Source organism: Balaenoptera acutorostrata, chromosome 2 (assembly GCF_949987535.1).
Source record: "Balaenoptera acutorostrata chromosome 2, mBalAcu1.1, whole genome shotgun sequence".
NCBI classification, from domain to species: Eukaryota; Metazoa; Chordata; class Mammalia; order Artiodactyla; family Balaenopteridae; genus Balaenoptera; species Balaenoptera acutorostrata.
The window spans coordinates 109115875-109140623 of record NC_080065.1 but is presented as its reverse complement, the minus strand read 5'-3'; the positions used below and the strand labels follow the sequence as shown (position 1 = coordinate 109140623).

At 41.7% G+C, this 24749-nt stretch overlaps 1 protein-coding gene across 4 annotated transcripts in view; it reads right to left on the bottom strand.

Annotated features, from left to right (window-relative positions):
• Positions 1 to 24749, bottom strand: part of SNCAIP (synuclein alpha interacting protein) — a 149064-nt gene that overhangs the window by 6666 nt on the left and 117649 nt on the right. For all 4 annotated transcript variants that reach the window (XM_057541469.1, XM_007188475.2, XM_007188477.2 and 1 more), the window contains exons 7-11: positions 20214 to 20339; positions 15076 to 15245; positions 9964 to 10056; positions 8309 to 9377; positions 6909 to 6979 (exon numbers count right to left, since the gene is read on the bottom strand). In XM_057541469.1, coding sequence (XP_057397452.1) covers positions 6909 to 6979; positions 8309 to 9377; positions 9964 to 10056; positions 15076 to 15245; positions 20214 to 20339 — 1529 coding nt within the window. The remainder of the gene's footprint in view (positions 1 to 6908; positions 6980 to 8308; positions 9378 to 9963; positions 10057 to 15075; positions 15246 to 20213; positions 20340 to 24749) is intronic.

The following is a 24749-nucleotide window of genomic DNA, read 5'->3' as shown; positions in this document are numbered from 1 at the left end:
TTTGGATAATAATAGTATCTACCATATTGTGTCATTCATTGTGAAAATTAAAACAGTCAATATGCATGAAGAACCTGGAATATTCTTTGGTACATGGTAAGTGCTTTATAAGTGGTAGCTATCATTTTTATCTTCTACAGTAGGATGCCAATAGACAGTAGAGATAATATCTAAAATTGAAAGTCTGTATGAGCATGTTATTTAGAAATACAGGGAATTCCCTGGTGGCACAGTGGTTAAGAATCCACCTGCCTATGCAGGGGACATGGGTTTGAGCCCTGGTCCGGGAAGATCCCACGTGCCACGCAGCAACTAAGCCCATGTGCCACAACTACTGAGCCTGTGCTCTAGAGCCTGTGAGCCACAACTACTGAGCCCTTGTGCCACAATTACTGAAGCCCGCGTGCCTAGAGCCCACGCTCTGCAACAAGAGAAGCCACCGCAATGAGAAGCACGCGCACCGTGATGAAGAGTAGCCCCCGCTCGCTGCAACTAGAGAAAGCCCATGTGCAGCAACAAACACCCATCGCAGCCAAAAATAAATTTAAAAAAAAAAGAAAAAGAAAAAGAAATAACAGAATACTAGAGAAAACACCTAAAGACAAGCAAGTGGTTGACTCATGAGAGTAGGAATAGAGAACAGAGTAGGTTGGGCACAGGGACAGCCAGTTTTTGTTATAAGACTACATTACTATCACATGTACCTATAGCACTTTGACAAAAAATTAAACTACAAATAAATAAAACTTAAAAAAACTTAGGTTGCAGTCTAAGAATATCATCATCATTTAGACATGGATGGAGTATTTCTACTTTAATATAAGGGGTGTTGTGCTCAAAAACACTAAAATCACTTTCTGCAGGACAAAACCCAGCATAATTAGAGTTGAGTCAATACCAAGTAAAATGTTAATTTGAGGCATTTATCTGAATAATAGCAGGATGATTCAAGTCTCCCTGAACCCTTCAATTACTTAGTCCTGAATTACCAGTATTCAAAAAAAAAAAAAAAAAAAGAAAGAAAAAAGGCAAAAGTGTTTGGGTAATTCTGGCATGAATTATTCAGATAATTTGCTGCTCCTTGATTTCATTTTTGGATATGAAATCACATTCTCTGTGACCAAAATTGGAAAGAAGGCTTACATTTAAATAACAGTTTTTCAAGTAATCTAACTTGCTGACTCATCTAGGCATGGATTCCATATTTCTACAGACCAGGGTGACCAAATGGCAAGTTATTTTAGAGACTCTGCCTAAAATGGCCCACGGGTAGGCACTACATTTTCCACTGATAGCCAAAACAGGTAGATTTACTTAGCTACTTTTGTGATCTCCTTCAGAGCTTCATTGAGAGCATATCTATAAATCCCATCTACTAAAAAAAAATGAGATTCTGGTTCAAAGAATAAAAACGTCTACTTGAAATACCCAATATGAAACTCACTGTAGGAGGGTAGACTTGTAATCAAAAGGTCTAGATTTCTACAGAGCATACCATTCTTTCTGTGGGATGACAGGCTTGGTCCTTTTTAGTTTTCTTTTCCCTCGTCTTCCTCCTTTTCCTCTCTCTAGCTCTCCCTCTCTCTCCAAATATTCTGAAATCCTTACCATGTGCCAGGCACCAAGCTAGACATTGGGGTACAGGCTTGGATATGATGGTACCACCAAGGGTCACCGGTGTCAGGAAGTTATACCTTTCATCGAGTTGACCATGTTTTAACTGTATCTTCTCTTAATTTTCTCTTGATTATGATCTTGCTGAATGAAGGGACATGCCTTATTCTGGCACAGCAAAATGCGTGGCTTATTGCTAAGGACATCACTGAAACAAGGGCACTGGCAATCCAGGGATCTGACATCCAGGAGAGTCATATAGCTGCACTGTTCTCAGCGTGGGAAGGAAAATCCCAACTGGCTGTGGTTGGAGCAGAGATTCTCAGTGAAGGTACTGGAAGGCGTTTGGGTAAAGTCTCTACCTGATACTTTTAAACCTCAAATGACTTGCTGCTTCTTTAAAAGTCCAGCCTTAAGAAAGTTTATAGACAGACCCAGCTCTTTTAATGTGCAGACACTCTAGTGGTGGCAGACATGTGGTGCAAATATGACACGGGTTCTATATTCATCCCCTTTGGAATTACACAATTGAAAACCAGACTGGGGAGGGGGAGGAACGGAAGCTGGAGGTGGAAGAAGGGAGTTCTTTGTTCATAACTTTTGCGACTACACTTAAATCAGGATTAGCATGCGGAAGGAATGTATTTCTAGTGGGATAATTTTGGTTTCCAAGGCAGATCTCCCCCCTGTACCCTCCTACCTATAGCTCATGGGTGTTCTACACGTTTATTTCTTGCCTTCCAAGGGCAGTGCTTTAAGGTAGAACATGGGGTCTTAGTTGCAATAGCTTTTTCTATGTCTCAACTCATTATATTTTGATACTAAACCTTGTTCTACTGTCTTCCTGTGATGGAACATGCTTTCTCCTTTCCCCAGAGGGTATAAGGAATTTATGAATAGAAAATCCATTTGTGAATTATGCTCTCGTGAATCTTGCAAACTCTGGCAGCTTTTATAAAATTTGCTAAGTTGTGCCCAGACACTGGAAATATCTGAATATTTTAACAATCCCCCATAACATGGGCATTTTTCTCCACACACAAGATCCTCCTATGCAACAGCCAAGGACAATGCAAAATTGTGACCCGTTTCAAAGGAGAAGCTGTCACTTAATGAATGTAATCTGGAGAAATGGTTCAAGATTGGGATCTCCTTCCTCCACGTCATAGGGACAAAGCTTCCATATGAAATAAGGGTTTTCTCTCTGAAATGAATGTGAACCCTAGGGAGGCAGAGGTGGGGTGGGCGGGACAAGATTTGGGCAGGAGAAACAGAGAACACTGGGGAAACATGGGGAGGGGTGCAGGGGAAGGAGACCAGACAGGCTCTAGGGGTTTCTGGAGCAGAGGTGGTCACCCCAGGTACACCATGGTACTCCTCCTGACTCATTGGCTCTGGACCCCAGAGCTAGAATATTAGACACGAAAACACAGAAAAATATACTTCCGATCAGAGATTAGAACTTGAAAGTACAGTTTGGGGGCAGAAACTCTAATGTCTATAGTGTTACTAAGTGCTTTTAGTACTAGCATTCTAACAAACTTTTCTGAACTGTTACATTGGTAAGATTCAGTCTGCTCCAGGGGATTCACTCTAGAACTATGCAATCAACATACTCTCAGCTAGCTTGGTAACATACCTATGACTAGGTAATTATATAATTATCCCTTCAAGATCCTTAAAAAGCCCATGAAAATACTTTAAGATCAAAAATTTAAGATTAAAATGTGGTTATTTGATTATATCCAGAGAAATGATGGCAAAGATGCCTTTGTTTACCAGGGATTCCTTTTTGTGCTGACTGCATTTTCCATCATGATTCTGGAAATGGTGTTCAGTGAGGCTGAGGGTATGCTCTACTCAGGACAGGTTTCAGCCAGGGCCTCACCTCTACCTTCCCAATGTCTTCCATGTCTTTGCTCATTTTTCTGTTTAGTAATATGTCCTGACAATAGGGACAGAAATGTGTGTGTGTGCGTGTGTGTGTGTGTGCATGTGTGCACGTGCACTGGTGGTAGAGGTGCCCTGAACTCTGATCTCCAAATGGGCACAGCAGATGACCACTGACATACCCTCACATCAACTCAGGCCAAACTTACCACTCTCTTTGAAGTGGCTGTTGAACAATCTTGACATCTATGTAAAATACGGGCTACTAGCTCTTGGGTCCGGATGTATAATTCCCAGTGTGGCTAATTCCTTGGCAGTAAAACCCGCACTAATGGTGTTTATTGCTTAATGTCTTTTTAAGGAGTCTACTCTCATGTTGGCGCTAGGATTAGGGGTTTCCTGATGCTAGCCCCTCAGGCTACAGTGCCTCTGTGGTCAAAGGCGATGTGACCATGTGGTGGCGATGTGGTGGCCAGGGGTTAATGCCCTCTGCCTATCAGTAACTAGAATCAATGCTCACTTCAAGTGTTACAGATCTTGGATAGACTTAAACTCTGGGAAATGAATGTCTTACTGGCATTTTAAAATAAGTAACTGCAAACATTCCTTTGGAGTTGTAATAATTCAAGACCAACTTGTACTTTATAAGAAAAAGTAAAGATAAATCTGCTTATTATAAACAAAGTCATCCTCCGCAGTTGAAACACACTGGAAAAGCTATTCAGAGTAATAGAGTTGAATCTAATTTTAAAGGGCATTGAAAAGAAATTTAGATTCTTTGCTATCAAGCTGTGACCAATTTGGAAAAATAAATAGCAAACAGAACCCCCTCACACAGCTGACATTCTTTTAAATGTTGTATTTATTGTCCCTATTTTTCCTTTACTAGGGAAAAAAAAATCTTAGGAACTAAAATGTGATTCCACTATAGGCCTGGAACAAGGGTCCACTGCCCCGCTCTTTAGGAACTAAAATGTGATTCCAGTATAGACCTGGAACAAGGGTCCACTGCCCCACTCTTTCTCCCAGGGCTATACTGATAGGGCCACCAGCAGCATAATGCTTAGAGCCAACTCCAACCCAATGACTGCCATTGCTTTCCAAAGTTATATGATCCCGGGCAGTCCCTGCTCCCAGGAGGAACCAGGTGGCCTTCAAGCAAATTCTTGGGCCAAGATTTAAAGGCATCACTGACAGATGGACACTTGGGTTCCTTTCTTTCTTGCATCTTTCTGTGGGATGCCCTTTCAACGGGTCCCACAGGCAAAATGAAGCAGGCACCAGAATCACTTAGGTATTTTTCATATCCACATTCCCATGCTAGTTCAGCTCTCTGAGGAATCTTTATCTCAACTAGATACATCTACCCTTGCTTTATCTAAGGAGTGGACTGAGCTGGTTCTCCCTGCCTCTGTGTGATGATGAATCAGAGAAACCTTCCCCATATGCCATGAACAAACTAGTGGGTTTTCACTTCCCATAGAACACATGCCTAACTACAGCCACGATAAGGGATAAGTTAATTTATAAGGTAGGGAGGGGAAGGGGTCTGGATGTTTATTTAACTACATCGAATATCATAATTTTGGGGTTTCTGTTTTTCACTGAAGGAAAACTCTGTTAATACATAAAGCCAGTGAACCTGACAGGTTCAAAACTGAGCCTTCAGAAGGACTGTTCCTTAAACTGAGTAGGAAAGTGTTAACCCAGTTGTAGGATGTCTGAGTAGCCTCATAACCTCCTTTTGTGTTCTGATTTTTGTAATCCTATTACAGTAGATTGTTAGCTTGGTTCCCTTACTTGTAAGAAGACAGGATGAAATATATCTGGCAGGAGAATCTACTGGGATACTAATTGTCTTGTTTCCAGGTGCTGTAGGAACCTGGAAGAAATGAGAGTTTTTCTCCTTCCCCCTCCCAAGGAGTTTGCCAAGCCTTTGTGCTTCCTTACCTCAGGGTATTTTTGGTGACTTCTGCTTAAGGACAAAAGCAGAATTTTCCAGGCACCAGAAGACAGAACCTAAGATGGGGACGCAGAGGGGTGGGGAAGATAGGTTGGAAGAAATAGAAGTGGACCAATACCAATGTCTGGGAAGGCAAGGGGTATTTTTTTCTATCTCCTTCCCACCCCAGGCATTGGGCTTTTAGCACTGGCCAAGATGCCCTGCCCCAGTGTGGCAGGAAGCAGCCGAGACTTAGGCAGCATGTTGAGCCTGACCCAAGCAGAATGCTGGTGACCAGTAAATACCAAAGCTCCAAGGTGCTTCCTTCAACTCACGGAATTAATGAGACCCCAGGGGAACCCCCTAAAATGACTGAGATTTACTTTTCCTCTATCCTGAATGGAGACCTGGAGCAGATTAAACGTGATTTAGAGGGGAAAAAAAAGGAGAGTGACATTTCTTACACCTTAGAATTCTGAACTAACATTTACACTCACAACACATTCACTTGTATTTGTGTACCTGTAATTATTATATACATCCACACACACACACATCCACACAGATGTTTTGGAGGATTTTGGAAGGGTGCTAAAAGGCGTGCCACAGCTTTCTTTTAATTTAAATGATTAGTCTCTTTTAAAAGGGTGTTGGGGGTTTAACTCTTCTGAAATAAACCTGTCAAGAGGCACTGACTGACTTAACTCCCCGTCAACTGCCCTCTTCTTAGCCCTCTCGTCTTCCCTGCTCTGTTAGGGAGTTGTATGTATCCCTGGGGGAAGAAGGAAATCTATGCTGAAGAAGGAATTTGCTCAAGGAGGAGACTGAGCCACTGGGGACCTTGGAGATGATCCTTTTATATACACCCTCCGTACATTTTGAATCACAAACATTCTGTCTGAGAAAGGCCATTGTTTTGTTGGTGGGAGCTCAGAGACCGGCTTCTGGACCAGCATTGCGGTTCCAAACGCTGAGGTAGAGCAACTACAGCGTGGCAAGACCTCACTTCTCCTGAGGGCAGCAGACTGCTGACTAAAGGAGCTTTCAGTCTATAACCAGCAATGAAGGAAAACCTCAGCTCTGTTTCAAAGTTCTGATTCTGATCGGAGGTTGACTCATTCTACCCATGGCAGGAAATTTCATTTCTATACTTACTTGGTACTTGACTCCATTAAAACAAAGACTGAAAGCCAAGGTCAGTTGGGAAGCACAGCATGTTTGTGATCTGAGTAGATTCCTCTGCCCTCTGCTGCTGGACTGAAGCCCCTCCAATAGGGTACTTGCTCCCTTTCTAAGGCCCAGTTACAAATCTGCCTTCTTCTATTTGGGGAAAGAGTTGTAATTTTCTACTTCCTTGGTGTCAGCCCCTGGGAAAGGTGCTCCAGGACTGCCACGTAAAAGATCATGCAATTCATAGCGAAGGCATGGCACTGCTGAGCAATACACCCCTAGCACCACGTACCGTGCATAGTCACACAGATGCTCTTCAATCAGCATGTTAGAGGAAAGATTGAGGCAGCTGTCGTACATCTCCTAGAGAGGTGCAATTAAAAATCATCTGAACACATGCAATAAGCTCAGCACATGCACAAGTCTCAATAAACAGGAGGCATGCAGGAGACAGATTAAAGGGTAGAAGCTTCAGACATACTTTAAGGAGCCTGGGGAACTGCTGAGATCTTTGACTTGAGCGAGAGGAACGCTTAAGTCACCTGGAAAAGTTTTATTCCAGCAATGTAAGTTTGGACATATTTAATCCAAAAGGTCTGGTGTTTGGGGCACAGGTGTGACTTTTCTAGCTGAAGCAAATACATGCTAACGTCTTTTATAACAAAGACAACTCGGTGGAAATCAGTGTAATTAAAATTTGTGTTCAGTTAATTTGAGTGATATTAACTAAAACTTGATTTTGGTATTGCAAAAAAGAATTTGCACAGTTCTTAGACCTCAATGGAATGGGATTTTACCTTATAGCAAATAATAAATGATGCAGGTGTGACTCTCTGGTTAGCAGGATGGATATTCTGGATGCTTCTATTCCTCAGAGAGTTTCACATTTTGGCTGCTATACCATGTTTTTTAAGGGCATGGCATGCACAGAGCATGCAGGAAATGTTGCCTAAAAAGATGTTTGTATCTCTTATTCACTGGATTTAAATCCAGATTATAGTGCATGGTTTTACAACAAATGCAATTACACAATGTAGTTCATGGCATACTCTGCTGTCCCCTGGGCGCTGGCAAGCACTTCACACCACTAGAGCTTCCTTAGGGGTTTGTGTCGTAAAACGCCAACGTGGGGGTCCCCGTGGTGTATTCATTCTAAAGGTCCTTCCAAAGTTGAGTAGTTTAGAAACAGAGTTTCTATTTATGTGTTGTTTAATTGGGCTGGAGAATAAACTATCCAGTCACATGAGGAGAACTAACTCTTCCTGAGGCAGAGTCAGTGCCAAAGAAGGGCCTGATTTCACAACAATTAGTAGTCTAATCTTGTAGAAATGCCTCCCCGTCTATGACTCCTAATTCTCAAGGATCAAAACTACTTAGCAGAAACTAACACACCATTGTAAAGCAATTATACTCCAATAAAGATCTTAGAAAAAAAAAAAAAACTACTTAGGGAAATCTAGGGACCAGAATACAATCTCCTGTGATTTGTTTAATCTTTCTCTCTTAGAGCATTTTCAGAATGTACTCTAACACGACATATCTCATTAGAAACGCATGAATTTGGCTTTTCATGAATCCTTCGGAATTCTCCTGGGGATCCCCTCAAGGTGGCCAAGGGCAACAATCTGTAGTGTTAGGAACAATATAATTAATTTAAAGGAATAAAAGGAATATTCTCCAAATAGCACTCACCGCCTTATTCTTTCCTTTGCTAGCAGAGCTCCCGGGATTTCCCTTACCGTCTGTGGTCTTCCTCCCAAGTGAGGTTAAGGGCAGGGTGGAGGTCTTCAGCTGGTTGGATGCCTGATAGTTATTATTATTGTTCTGGTTGCCACTTAGCGTCTCCATGATGGATCGGAAGGTTCCAAAAGGCCTTTTCAGTTGATCCCCTGGCTCGCCGCTCGCGGAGGTCCGCTGGAGGGTCCTGCCCTTATCTCGGTCCTTCTCTCCGTTCAGTTCAAGGCTACTTTGCTCCATCTGCACCACAGGTTCCTCAAAGGTAACTCTGAGTTTCAGGTTCTGCGACGTCCGGCGCTTGGAAGATGGGGACTTGAGGGCGCTCTTGGGACTTGTGGCCACTTTCTGGGCAGCTGTGCTGTCGGGGCTGGGCTGAGGGGGTTCTCCAGAGGGCTGGCTTAGGGGAGTGGTTCCCGAGCCTGGCCCCTGGGATTCCGAGTCTGGCTCACTGCTCTCTGAGGTGGGGGATGGGCTGTGGCCCTCCAGAGATTTGGAGGCCTTGATACTAAAAGGAAACCTGCGTCCTGATGCCAAGCTGTGCTTCTTTATCATCAAGTGTAAGCTCTCTGCGCCGTCCATACTCTCCACGCTTTCCGAGACAGGCTGTGGTCTGGGCCTGTCGACCTTTCTCACGGGCGTGCCCTTGGGCTCCTCAGAGTTATTGGAGTCTGTGTCAGACTCACTCAGTGACCGCTGCATCAGCTGCTTCAGCCTGGCTAACTTCAGTTCCCTCTTCTCCAGTGGGGTCTTTTTTGCATTTCTAGAAGAAGCCTGAGCATCCTGGAATTCCAAGGACAGCTTTTCCTGGGTGCAGACATTCTCTGAAATATCTTTTCCTAATAACTGGCGTAGGATTTTATCCGAATCTTCGTCTTTAGCTTTGGCCCTAGCTCGGCTGGATGCGGACAGGCTTCCAAGAACTTGAATCCCCTCTTGGATTCCTGGTTTGCTTTTGCCTATAGGCTCATCATCTGCATCTGGGGATTTCCATTGGGACTTTCTGGAAGCTGGGGAGGACGGTGAACTGAAAGAGGATGAAGGACATACGAGATGACTTCCTACTGGGTTAAAATAACTCAGCCACAAATCACTGCGTGGCTTAAATGCCACTAATAACTTACAAATCACTAAGACTGAAATAAGGATAATGAATACCTGTTTCAAGCAATCTACAAACATTCCATGGTGGCAACCATAACCAGTATAGTATGCCTCACACCTTATGCTTTGACTACAAAATTTATCTACTGTTTTATTGTTTATACATTAATTTTGCACAAATTTTCTCAATTAATCCCATCTTCAACAACCTTATGAACCTACATACTCTTATTTCCATTTCATAGATGAAGAAATAAAAGACTCTGAAAGAGTAAGTGACTTGTTTATAGTCCTGGAAAGAAGAAATGATACAGCTGGAGATAAACTCAAGTCTTCTGACCCTAGGTCCAGTGCCTTTTTCCATGTGATAGCTCATTTTTATTCCTCTTTATAAGAATAAAATGTTTTCTGTTATCTTCTTAAAAGATATTAAAAGAAAGTCCAAAAGAAGGCTCACACATTAAAGACAGTTAAGAATTCTAACCACCAATGTTCCTGGTATTTATTACCTGGGCGAAGAAAGGAGTGATTTGCCCTCTGATTTCTGGGCTTCTAGAAGTTGTTGGAGCTGGTTCTGCAGTGTGACACGTTGCATTGTCTGTCTGGGAAAAACAAGCCAAAATATATAAGCTCTCTGACACATGGCTACTATCACAAATTAACAGGTATAAATTTTTTTCAAGAAAATTTGCGATAAGTTGCAATAAATCTAAAAATCTTACAAATGTGCCTAATCTTCATCCTTATAATTCAGAAATTTTCCCGAGGATGCAATCAAAAGTACCCAAAAAGATATTTATTATTCACATTAGTAAAAAAAACTATAACCTAAATGATCATCAATAAGACTGAGTAAATAATTTATAATTATTTCTATGAAGGCAGCTATTAAGAATGATAATATATTTGAATATCTATGACATAGAAAAAGTTTCCCTAATATATGTGTATATATGTAGAAAGTATACAGTATGAGATGTCCTTGTGAAAAGGGAAAATTTGGACACAGAGACAGACACACACAGGGAGACCATCATGTGAGCATGAAGGCAAAGATCAGGGTGATTCATTTACAAGCCAAAGAATGCCAAAGATTGGCAGCAAACCACCAAAAACTAGGAGGGAGGCACAGAATAGATTCTCCCTCACAGCCCTCAGAAGGAACCAACCCTGTCAACACCTTGATTTCAGACTTCTAGCCTCCAGAACTGTGAGAAAATAAATTTCTGTTGTTTAAGCCAGGCAGTTTGTGGTACTTTGTTACAGCAGCCCTAGCAGACTAGTATACTAGACATACGCTCACATATTTTTATATATTCATATTTCACATGCTCATATATTATACTTAAAGTTGATTAGTCCTTTCTGAGGGCTTTTTTAGAATCTAGAGAATAGAGTCCTTTTTTTCTCCATTCATACTTGGGATTTCTGTCATCAGTCAATCTAACTGCCTCCAAATAGTTTCCTTGACTGTGTCATAATTCACTCTGACACCTAAAAACCCTATAAAAGGAGTTTAATCTCCTTTTAATCTTTCTTCATCTGTTTTAACCCCTCACTAAATGTTTTTCTAAAAAACTTGACATGCAGTTCTAAATTTCAAAGTGGGAAAAGTAGAGTGCTCTTACGTATTTTTATTTTTTATTCATTCTTTAGACTACGGTCAGCAAACTATAGACTATAGACTATGGGCCAAATCCAGCCCATCGCCTGTTTTTGTAAATAAAGTTTTATTGAAACAGAGCCATACACATTCATTTACATATTATCGAGTGCTGATTTCACGCTACAAAAGCAGAGTTGAGTAATTATGACACAGAACATGTGGTGCACAAGCCTAAAATATTTACTATCTGACCCTTTAGGGAAAAGATTGCTGGCTCCTCCTTTAGACAATTAAGTTTTCAGTATGTGAGTCACAGAATGCGTGAGATAAAATGAGATCACAGACTTCTTTGGTCTTAGGGATGAAATGTTAGGACTAAGACTGACCACTTCTGAGAAAAGGAGAGTATTTGGGGCTGATGGAAGGTTATTATACAAATCTGTTCTCACAGAATTAAATTTAGGCAGCCAACAGCTGTTGAGTATGTGCAATGACATTTGGCAAGGAGAAGACTGGGCTTCCTCAAGCCAGTATCTAAGACTCGGCAGTCCTTTTAAGAACACTTGTAACTCATTTGTTTAGTTCCTCATCCCTGCTCACGAGAGCTGCTACCAGTTTTGATGCTAAGTGTATTAGTTTTCTACTACTGTTAACAAATTATTACATGCTTAGTGATTTAAAACAACACATGTGTATCTTACAGTTTTGTAGGTCAGAAGACCAGAATGGGTCTCTCCAGATTAAAATTGAGGTATCCACAGTCTACATTCCTTTCTGGAGGCTCTAGGATGAAAGTCTATGTCCTGCTTATTGAAATCAGGCGCAGAATCGGTTCCTTGCAGTTGTAGGACTGAGGTCTCTGTTTTCTTGCTGACCGTCAGTTGAGGGTCATTGCCAGCTCCTAGAGGTTATTGCACTTCTTGGCTCACAGCCCCTTCCTCCCTCATCAAAGTCTGCAAGAGCAGATTGAGTCCTTCTCACACTTTGAGTCTCTCTATCTCCTTTTCTGCCTTCTCTTTACTGTTACTCCTGTGATGAGACTGGATCAACCCCAATAATTCAGGGTGACCTTAACTCCATCTGCAACCTTAATTCCCTTTTTGTCATGTAAGGTAACATATTCATACCTTCCAGGGATTAGGATGTGATAGACATCTTTGGGGGACAGTTTGCAGGGGGGCGGTGGGTACCACACTAATACTGCAGAGTTCAGTAAATACTGCTTACTCCTCTAAAATCAGAATCAGTTTTCCTTTTTCCAAGTTCTGTAATAATTAATGTGTTTTCTAAACAGATTTCACTTTCTGTAACCTATGGCTTTTAACCTGTTTTCTTAACTTTAACGCACATTCTGATAATATGCTTCTATGTCCAGAGTAAATCGAGTGTTACCATACATTGTTTTCTCTTCATTGAAAAAATACCAAGTTATTTAATTGTTTTTACCCAACATGGAAAGAGTTTGCTTGCTTTGTTTAATTTGGTTTTTTTCTGATGGCTAAATTAATACAATTACTTAAAAAATTCAAACCATTTAGAAAGAGTAAGTAACATTTTGGAGTGTATCATACCAGCTTGGGGCGGCAGGGAGAGCGGTGGGGAGAGAGAGGGATTTCTTAGAAATGAGATAATGAGATTATACTGCACACTGTATTTTGTAATTTTCTTTTTTTACTTAAGGAAAGTAAAATACACTGTGTGTGTGTGTGTGTGTGTGTGTGTGTGTGTGTGTGTGTGACTTCATTTTAACTTGATTACTTTTGTAAAGACCCTATCTCCAATTAAGCTCACATTCCGAGGTACTAGGGGTTAGGACCCCAACACATCATTTTATGCGGCCACAATTCAACCCATAATACCTACACCTGTAGATCAGGATCTCTAAGAGAGCTGAAGGTTGCCATTTCTAAATAATAGCTATGTTTATTAACTCTAAAGGGTTGGTGAATATTCTAGAAGGAAAAGGCACTCAAGACTGTCTCCCACTCACAATTTTGGGCTGAAAAACTAGTGTTTTCCATCCTTCTTCCTGCACCTTTCGATGTTATTGATGCCCTAGAGCCTGAAGGGTACAGTGTACTGAGGCTAGACTAAGTGAATTTCTCTGTTCATTTCTAGTTTTGCTAATCTCACTGAGACACAGAGTAAGTACAAGACTAGGGTCTACAATGTAACCTCTCATATTTCATCTTGTCATTGGCCTAACTACAACTGTCTACAGCATTCAGTTTGGAGACAGTGGAAGAACTGCTGTCTATTAGCATACATGTGTGTTTTATCCCAGGATCATCAACAGAGAGAGCAGCCAAGACCCTGATCTTGAAGAGTTCTACCAATAAAACAGATACTATAACTCACGAAAACTTCTCTGACTCCGTGGTAAGAGACAGGGGAAGGTTTTGTGATCTTTTCTCTGAGTACGAACCTTAAGAAAAAACATTCCATTGGACCATTTTAAAGTTCCTCTTGATGTATATGTCCATATACTACTAGGCGGAGTGTCCACTGGTACAACAGTTCTGGAAGGACAGTAGGCAACATCTATCCACATTTTAAATACGTATGCACTTTGTTCTGGCAATTCCCTTTCTAGGAACTTCTTTTCAGAAACACCAATACATGTACATAAAGACATGTGTACAAGTATGTTCGCTGTGGCAAGATAACTTACTGAGTTATAAATCTGTGTGCATTTTCCCCAGACCTTCAAGCTCGCTTAGCTCACCTGCCCCGGGGGAGTCTTGTATAACTGGGCAGAGGATTCTTGGAGGGAAAGGAACCGTTCTAATTTTTAAGTTTAAATTTTATTTTATTTTTTTTCCTAGTAAAAGCCTAAATTCATTAAAGAGAGTATTCTAGGTACTGGCAGGGGGAGGAGCAGAGGAGTACAGAGACTCTTACCTCTAAGGCAAGAGACTAGAAGCAGAGAGAGAAAACAATTCCCCGAGCTTAGCGAGGAGCCAGGGGATCTAAGGACTTGTCATATTGTTGCATGAACTACACTTCTAATCAGTTAAGGCCTCCTACCAACCACAGGTCTTTTTTTGCAAGGAAACAATGAAAAAAAATATTTTTTATAATTTTAAAGTAAAACTTCATTTTTTTTCCTTAAAATTTAATTTTTAAGGTTTGTCCTCCTAATCTGTCACCATTACTTTGAGTACTATTTTTGATGTTCAGTGATTCCCTTCCTAGTATGGCAGCTGTCATTTGGCTGATGTGTTTTCCAAGGGCTGACCTTGGTCCCCTCAGACGAGCATCAGCTCCTTAATCCTTCAACCTGCTGGAGACCCCTCGGACGGCCTCTCCTCTGGTCCTCCTTTCTTCAAGCATATCATGGCAGCCTCCCAGAAATGCTTCCCTGGCATCTAGGTATGCAGTGTGTACCAGCTGAATCATCTCATCAAAAAAGAACTGATTTTAGCTAGACAAAGAGTGTTTTAAGTAACATCACGCTAAGTTTACATTCTGAGGATTTTAAATTCTGAGGATTCATCAATCGTCTGCTTAATTTTTATAATAAATTTGCCAATGATATTTACCAGGTGACCTGTCTGTAGTTTCCCAAATATACATTTTTCTTTTTGAGAAAACTGAGAAACTGGCCCATCTCTAGCCCTTCTCTCTCTCTCTTGCTTTTGATGATTTGCTAGACTGTTAAGGACAGAAGTTTGGAATGATGCCCACGTGTGCTTTCTGCGCCTGCTACGTCATCTGACCCTGAGATGTGAACACAGAGAGAGGCTCCCTCCCCTTGTCCACTGTGGCTTAAGTTCTCTGCTTAGGAAGCTAGCTCTGCATTTTTTTGTTGTTTAAATATCATTTTGCCTCTGCAGAAATGGCATGAATGCTGGCCATGAGGACTTGGGACGGAGGAAGAAAAGAAGATGAGGAGGATACTAGGGAATTCCTGTAAGACCAGCATGAGGGAGCCTTCCAAAGACCTGGCTGAAACCTAAGCACAACAGACTTGAGCAGCCAGACTTGGTTCTCATGGAACGAACAGGTCACTCACTCCTTCAGCTGCTTGGTTAACTTCACCACCTGGGAGGCCAGCGACATGCAGGTCTCCACCACCACCAGGTACCGGGAGCACAGGGTGTGCCCGTGGCGCTCAGCGCTCTGGGAGGGCTTTTCCCCCGCATGGTTCTGCATGGTGACATTTGCTCCATATTCAACCAGGGTCTGTCAGAGAATGCAGAGACATGTGATCGTATCAGAACCTCCCTGTAAACATTATTTATTTATTATTTTTAATTTTTTTGAATTGAAGTACAGCTGATTTACAATATTGCTAGTTTCAGGTGTGCGGCAAAGTGATTCAGTTACATTTATATACACTTTTTTCAGATTCTTTTTCATCATAGGTTATTACAAGATACTGAATATAGTTCCCCATGCTATACAGTAGGTCTTTGTTGTTTATCTATTTGATGCATAGTAGTTAGTATCTGTTAATCCCATGCTCCTAATTTATCCCTCCCCCCGCCTCCCTCTCCCCTTTGGTAACCATAAATTTGTTTCCTATGTCTGTGAGTCTGTTTCTGTTTCGTATATAGATTCATTTGTATTATTTTTCAGATTCCACATACGAGTGATACCATATAATATTTGTCTTTCTCTGTCTGACTTACTTAGTATGATATTCTCTAGGTCCATCTGTAAACATCCGTATTTTTTAATGACTGTAACAGAAGGTTGAATGGAACTTTTCCTGTTGTTCCAAAACCAGTCACCAGAGCCCAGAGCGGGACACGGTGGGGGTGAGGAGTACCATCACACACAAAGGACAGCCTCTGGTGAGCTTTCAGTGGTCAGTATCAGATGCCTCTTTTCGGAGCCTACAACGATGCAGCCAACCGATCCCACTACTATCAATCTCTCACCAGCCTCAGAAGGAGACTGGGAAGGGGTGGAGATTCCTTCCTCCTTAGAGTCCTTTCCTTTATGAGGTGTGCAGGGCAGTGTCTGTGGTGAGAGGCTTTGTCCCTTTCAGTGGGTGGGCCCTTGAAGTTGGGGATGCCCATAAGAAAAAGAAGGAATTTTGTTTACTTTTTCCTATTTACTTGGGCAGCGCACATGATCTGTTGCTGAACCTACCCAATCAGGAATAAAAAGAACGGGAGAGAATTGTCATGGCAGGGCCCACATTCCCACCACGTGCCATGGCAAGGGTATGTCCCATATATTGAGCAGATGTTGTAGAAGGGAGCTTGCTGTGAGCTTGTTATCACCCAATTAAAAAGGAGAGGGTTCTTGGGTGACTTCCCTGGTGGCGCAGTGGTTAAGAATCCGCCTGCCAATGCAGGGGACATGGATTCAAGCCCTGGTCTGGGAAGATCCCACATGCTGCAGAGCAACTAAGCCCCATGCACGACAACTACCGAGCCTGCGCTCTATAACTCGCAAGCCACAACTACTGAAGCCCACACACCTAGAGCCCATGCTCTGCAACAAGAGAAGCCACCACAATGAGAAGCCTGCGCACCGCAATGAAGAGTAGCCCCCACTCGATGCAACTAGAGAAAGCCCGCGCACAGCAACGAAGACCCAATGCAACCAAAAGAATAAATAAATAAAATAAATTTTAAAATTAAAAAGAAAAAATGGAGAGGGCTCTTTAGCAACAGGAGGCAGTGGGGTGCAACACAGGTGGAGGGGACTGTATGGCGGAGGAGGGTATGACGTTGGGGCCAGATCTCCTGTCTCAGGTATCAGTGGGAAGGCTCTAGAGGACCCTCTGAAGTCCCCACCCACCGTGCCCACCAGAAATTCAGCCTCTGAAGGCTGCCCCAGAGGGCACCAGTGGCAAACCATAGTGAGCTAAAGAAGCAAGACAACTTTCAGGGAGATGCCATGACCTCTGCCAGTAAAGCAAAGAGACAGTTGACTTTTTCTCTCCATACCTTCTCTTTGTCCCCAACACTGGAGCCCAGAAGAGAGAGGGGAATAGGAGCTAAGGTGGTGTGTAAAAAGCCAGTCATGCCTCAGTCCCATACCAAGTCCCTTTCACCCTGAGTCTGATCTGGGTTGGGGAGGAGAATGCTTTGAACCAGAAATAAGACTGAGATTTTTAAACTGGTTTGAAGTAACTGTTAATAGTCAAACAAAAGCAAAAAGTTAAGGAATCTGGCCAGGGTTCCGTTAGTAGAGGGGAGAGAGATTTGATGGAGCATGGTTGACATCGTTAATTATTATTTTTTTTTTTCCGGCTGCACCTTGGCTTGTGGGATCTTAGTTCCCTGACCAGGGACTGAATCCTTGCCCTTGGCAATGAAAGCCCAGAGTCCTAACCATTGGACCGCCAGGGAATTCCCTGACATTGTTAATTTAAAAAAAATCAAAACTCTCTTGTTTTTATGCTGTGATGACAACAGACCCCACAAAAAGCTGTTACATCAATATTAATCAACTGTCATAGTCTGCCATATTTTTTGACACTATCAAGATCAGTCTGTAGACCTCTGGATTTATTTTAGTAATAGAAAATGTTTTTTCCACAAGAAATACTTGTAATTTTTAAATTCCTAGACTACTTAGACTCAGAAGTCATTAAGGAGCTTCACTTTCCTCTCAGTTTAGGATCACTCACCACGAAAGGTGCCACAAGGCCACTGCCACCCACGTCACAGGGTGTCCCAGAGATCACCTCACCCTGAGCTCTCAGAGACTCAGCATAAACACACTGTTATCACTCCCCTTGACTCTGGCCTCTGCAGTTATCTTTCCAATGTTTTCCATACTCAGTCCCCTCTTCGCTTCATAAAGGTCCTCGCTCACCCCCTTTTCTACTTTCAATCTCTTTGTACCTATTTTTTTTTATTCTCACACCCAGTGGATAGACCCGCTTCCAAGATTATTCAAGTTTCCACATCCATGGTGTCTAGCGCCAAAAATATCATTTGTGTTAAGTGGAGAGACGAACACTCTGAAAAGACAGACCGCCTCTCCTCACATATTAAGAAGGAAAATAACTAAGATCTCAAACAGAACTAGTGATATCAGCTGGTTTTCTTTGGGTTGCAGTCATTTATTGGCTGATAAAAACAGTCTACTTCAATACTATTAAATATGATAGTGTTTTGTCAAATGGAAAAATGAAGTTTTCAGTCTTCATTCAATTATTTTTCCTCCACAAAAACTAATGCTACTCCTTTCATCTTTCTGCAGATCCTGGTAATAATTTAAATTTCTCTCTTTTCTCATCACTCCTTTTACAAGTTGGTGTCTTAAATTAGAAGATGCATGCTTTGCCAACAATAGTGGGGAAACTTCCCAGACACTTGAAATATTTCCTATCAGCGTGGCTTTCCACAGAGTGGTTGCATGTGAGGAGACTCTGCAGAGAGCTTTTTGCTGTGACCTCTGCTTTCCGGTTTTATGAATCTTTTGCCTCTTACATTTACTGCTTTTCCATATCGTCTGAACTCCCTGAGTCCTCTCTACCTTCCCGAGCAAGTTCTCACTTCCCAGTTTTCTCTCTGAGATACAGTCTACCTTGTTCACCGTAGGACCTCAGTAAGTACCTGTTGAGTTTGGAATAAAAGATACAATACCAAATAAGGCTGAAAAAGAGTGTTGTTTTCTTAGAGTTCTTACATACACATATTTTGAACTGTATAAATCTGGTGAGGTAAAAGTATTTTCTTTAATCATGGCCTTCAGCCATACATTGTCAATCGCCTTTTCCTACGTCTCAGGCAGATGTGGGAACAAATCCATAGATGCTGGGTCATTTTCAATGATGAGAATGGGGTGATTGGTTGGACTCTGGTAATTATGATTTATGTTCATAAATTAAATTCCAGGTCAATTCTAAACTTTGTTTCCAATTCAAAGCTTTTCCTCTCCTCACACTGTCACTCTCCCTCCTTCTCTTCAGCTCTCTTCTCTCTTTGTTTTGTCAGTCAGGGCCTTACATTTTCTAGGTAAAAAAGCCTATCCAGTTTAAAAAAAATTTTTTTTTAATTGAAGTATAGCTGATTTACAATGCCGTGCCAATCTCTGCTGTGCAGCAAAGTGACTCAGTTATACACGTAGAGACATTTTTTATTTACTATTCTTTTCCATTATGGTTTATCACAGGATATGGAATATAGTTCCCTGTGCTATACAGGGGGGGTGGGAGAGGGAAGGACTGGGAGTTTGGGATTAGCAGATGTAAACTATTATATATAATAAGTACCCATTTTTCACATTCATGTGTGCCCCAAGCTTCTGAGGACTCTCGCAGGGCCTCCCACTATGTGCTGTTAGGATGGCGGTACCGGGTGTGGCTCAGCTTTGTGCAGCTCTGCATTCAGCTGTGGGACGAGAGGCCAACTCCTCCTCCTGTAGGAACCCTGTGTTCTCTAAGCAGCCCTCCTGGATGTACCTTCAGGTGGCCTGGGGCAGGGGGAAGGGCCTCCCCACCTCCTGTGGCTCTGCTCCCCAACCTCTCTACATCACTGCACACAAAGGACATGGTAATATTCACAATGTATGTTGGGCTAAAAGGATGAGGCCACCGGAGGCTCTTGGGTGAAGCGGCTGGCCAGCTGAGGCCCTGCTGAGCCTGCCCACGGGCAGAGGGGACCAATATCGAGGGCCTCCTGTAATCAGTTCTGGGACTTTTTGAATGCTTTTGGGAAACTCAGTCCTACTACAGAGAACGGGAGAAGAAAACCACACCACTCTCTCTCCTAAGCCTCCTGCTTGCTACTCGGAGGAATTCTTCTAATTCTTTCTTAAAAATTCGGTCCTGTGTTTCAGACATTTGCGAAGGCGAAGTGTGCTAATGACAGCAGGGACGGTGCACCCTCCATGTGACGGACTCAGCGATGTCAGTCTGGTAGTGGTCTCCTGCTGTCTTGAGAACATGGGGGTACTTCATTTCTATTGTCCTCAGCATTGGGGTTTTAAGGTAATGCTGCAAGGGCAAGAAGTGTCCCCTTCAACATCCTGTGACACTCCAGGAGAAACCCAGACAGCTACTTATGCCAATGTTTGTGTGCATTTCTGGAAATACAAATATATCAATTTGACTCCTCATTATCCACTATAAGAGGAAAAGCTGATTTAATCCAGACATTCTCCCGGTGAACAAAATTCCCACGTTTTGTTTTATTACTTGATGCACTCATTTCTGTCTCCAGAGCAGCAGGGCCTGTGTACCTGTATGCACCCGAGGTAGCCGTGCTGGGAAGCCACATGAACGGCGCTGTTGCCCTCCTGGTCCACTTCATCCAGTGAGATGCCCTGCTCTTGCATGAACTGAAGAAGCCACAGCAGAATCTTTTCCTAGTAAACACAAGGACAGGCTGGAATTAACAGACTGTCATGTAGTGAAGTCTAATATAAGGACAGAGGAAAACAAAACTCCAACACGTGAAGCTTAGATATAGCCAAGCTTACCTTATGAGGAGAACATTTCCATTCAGTATGAACTGAAAATTCATGCATCTCTGACTAAAGTTAATGAAAGAAGAATGCTCTGAGAATTCGAAGAGCAGAAAGTTATCTCAGAAACGCTCTTGTTTTGCTTACTTATTCTACAGGTGGGAAAAATGATTCACAGAAAGTTTGAGTACCTCCTCAGAGTCACACAGTGAGACAGTCAACGTGGGAACCAGTCCAAGTCTTTTGAGTCCAAGGCAATGTTTTTCTTACTTTGTTATATTATCTGGAGGCTTCAAGAATATTATTATAAAACCTTGGACTATTGAGATACCTAGCTTCTACTTTAAGTTTATCATGCTTCAACCATGCCTTCCTAATCCCATACTGTACAATCAATAGCCTTACAAAAAAGAGGCAACATCTTAAGTTGCTAAGTATAAGATAACCACACTGAAATAAAACTGGGACCCCCTTGATTTTTCTGACCAAATGTTGTTGTTTTTTTTTTTTTTTAAACAGATAAATCTTTCTCTTCTTCTATGTTAAAGGAAGGGGACCCAAAGCTTTGAACACAATCTTTCAAAAGCAAAGACACAGAACAGTCAGTGTGTGTTGTAATCTGTTTGCATTTTACCCACTGAGTCTTTTGTGGTATTTACATGTTATGTTTGGCCTCAGGAGAAAGCAGGGGGATGGGAATTCACTGTTTTAAAATAGAAAAATTAAATATAATGTTAAAAAAATATGAGAGTGGTAAAAGCAACAGCATGAAGTTTAGTGGGTGGAATTTGACATTTAAAAAGATGATCATGCGTTTGAAATAGGCTTGAACATCTCCTTAGCCTTTTAAAGGATTTTCTTTTCCAGTTATTTGCTTGGACTGGTCATGAACTTCTATATTTTTCTGGATTAAATTTGCCTTCACCTTCTGAACATGCCAACTAATCTGCTAAAGGAATGCTGGATAAAAACAGCCAACTCCTTTCATGTTTCTCCCCTCATGTGGGGAACAGGGCACTGTTTATAAAGGCATCTGTGACATCAGGGAGAGAATGAATATTTGCACCACACCTTTTTCACACGAGCAAGCAGGGCGTAAGCCCTCTAAAGAGCAAGAAGAGAAAATGTAATCAATACCTACAACCGACCAAGAATGCACCCCGGGAAAGCAGGGTGAGTGTTAGTTGCAAAAGCAGACAGACCTTGTAGGAAGTGAAACCCTCCACGTCCCTAGAGAATGAGGTGGAGCAAAGCCTGGAGGCTAGGGTTGGGAGGTAGGAGTGGGATAAAACAGGCTGATGTGCTTAATCCTCTCCTTCAGAGGCAAACTTGGAGGAAGCTGGGACTGACATTTGGACCAGAGCAAGTGATGTTTCGAATGCATAAGGTACAACAACTTCCTTTATTTTTCCTTATTAGGTAGGGAAAAAACCGAAATATTTTTATCTGGAGACAGATGATCGAACCATGTGATCTTAACTCCTGAAAAGATCTGGATGAGTGCGTGTATCTCAAGATCAATGACATGACCAACTGGTTAGAAGTCAATGCCTAAGACACAGAAACATCAAGAGGGCAGGTTGCTGTGCCCCTACTGGTGCAAAGGACAGTCCTGCCATCTTCAATGGTCATTGTCAAGCTTGTGGTGACCTGGCTTGCTCCATGATATTAAATGTTAAAAATGCGGAGTGGGAGAGATTTTAGGGAATTATCCAATTCAATTATTTTACAAATCAGAAAGCTGAAGAAGACAACTGGATATTCTCTGACACTCTAGCAGCTTCTCTCTTTAGCAAGTAAAGTTCAGAGGAGTTCAAGATACTCAGAAACGTTTTATATGTACCTTCTTGTCAGGCATACTTTCACGTTTTTCAGACTCGATTAAATATTATAGTGGATATGTCTATTCCACATGCACAGAAAATGCCCTTTATTATAATTCAGTGTTTCGAATAACTGAATATAACTGAATAACTTTTAGTAATGGAGTTATAGGAAATAGAATACTATTCATAAGACTAGGAATTTTCCCTCTATAGAAATCTGGGAAGAATCTAGAGACCTGGACTTTGCAGGGGCTTGATGACCTGGGAGAACAGGACAAGGTCTGTGTGAGGCAGGAGTTGCCTTGGCTCCTGACTCTCCCAGTCAGGTGCAGTCCATACTGTTACGATAACCTGCCTGCTTTTCTTACGATGGCATGGATAATTCTTTCCTATAATTAAGGCTCTCACCCAATTCAACATGCAAGACTTACATAAAGGAAGAATGCTTATCCTATTGTTCAGAACAAGGCACGTCTTTGCCCAGCCCCTCCAATTCAGTTTTGTGTTCTGCAGTGGACAATTTACTTTAATAAGAAGCTATGCAATTGGCCTGTTCACTGAGAAATCGATGGAAATGACAATCTCCCCTATGATACGGTGCAGAGAAGCACTGCTCAAAGGGATGGGCTGGCTTTCCACTTAGGATTTAGGATTTCTGAGAGGGACATGGAGATGGCTAGAATCCCTTGGTTTGTGTAAAAGCATGTTTAGCATCCAGTCTCTAAGAAATGCTTTCTGCTCTGATTCTGGAGAACATTCCAGCAGAGATCCACAGTCCTACAATTTAAACAGTGACTTATTTGACAAATATCTAGTAAGGAGAACAGAACAAATATAGCTATTTTCTCCAATTAAGAAGGCCCTTGTAAATGCATATGTGTTATAGATATATATGCAATGATGACCACCTCTTCTTTTATCTTTTAGACATTCTGCGGGTTCTCTCCTCTGCCCTCCACCAGTGTGTGTGTGTGTGTGTGTGTGTGTGTGTGTGTGTGTGTGTCAGGAAGAAGATGTTAAAGGAAGAATGTAACTTCAGATCTTCATTTTCCCATAGGTATTGCTTTCAGAGAACATCCAATGCAGTCCCATGCATGGGGTGGCTCTTCTGTATTATTTCTGTTTTACAGAATGCCTCTCCAACTGACATTCCAGCCAATCACCCACACACCCACCTACCCATTCAACTTACATCTAACGACTTGAAACTTACTTCATGTACTAGTTTCCTCTTCTTGAGATTTTCTGCTCTTTTGGTAACCTGTTTTAATGTTGTATTTTGCATGTTCTTAAAGGCAATGCAATTTATTTAAAGCGGCAATTAATGCATGTAATTTATGAGATTTGCTGGACAGTCTAATTAAAAATGTAATTGAAAAGTAAGCCACAGGTTTATTACTGGTATCAATAAAATGTCTACAGTTTTGTTACAACCATAAGTTCTAAAGGAAGCAGCTTTGTCTGTGATCATAGGTTATCAAATCTAACGTGCCATCAGTTATAAGATTCACTCCAGTTTTTGACATGTTCAAATGTAAAAAGATGGCCAGCAATAATCTCATATTGTCATTTACTGTAAGATAAATGTAGAATCTAGAGATAGTAAAACGTAAAAAAAAAAATACATCTAAGAATTGATTAAACAGGTTAAGGCCTAAATAATTCTTTGCCAAATTTCTCTGATACTTCACTCATAGTGAAATAAATATATTAAATAATATTTATAGAAATAAAAATAATAAAGTGGAAGGTATCCAATAACCATAAGAGCCAACATTTACCTAGTGTCTAATATGTGCTGGCAGCGGGCAGTGCTTCATGTGGCTTTTCTCATCTGGACCTCAGAGCAACTCTGTAAAGAAGGTTCTATTATCTCCATTTTAAAGATGAGGAAACTGAGGTCCAGGGAGATCTTTTCTTTTTTTTAAAAAAAGTAAACGTATGCAAGGCTACTGAGCTAGTAAGGGTAGGGCTAGGATCTAAACTCAGACTCAGGAGCTAATGTTCTCTGTCTTCTGACTATGAATATCCACCATGGCTCGTTGCCCCATGACCCCTGACTCCATAAAGGAAACACTCCCTTTCCAACCCTTGGGTCACAGAAATCACATTAACCGTCAGTCTGTGGGTTGTGGAGCTCTGTGTTGGTTAAGCTTTTTCAAAGGTCCTTGGAGAGCAGATCAATGCTTGTGCCATTCAAAGATTTTTCAGTTTGCTTTCATCTGCTATCGTAACCCTTTCAGTGTTGTTTACTTATTTCTACCCCATGACAATGAAACAATAAAGTCAACAGAATATTTCCCCTTTTTAAAGTAAACCGTGGAAAAACAATAACACAGCTTGTGGAAGGAACCCCCTCACCAGCAGGCCTATCACTGTTCATGACCATTCGTAGGAACTGCTGAGCTTTTTCTTTCTTGAAAAAGTGTCTTTTTTTTTTTTTTTTTTTAATCCGTATCAGGGCAAACATTTAAAATGGAGAATG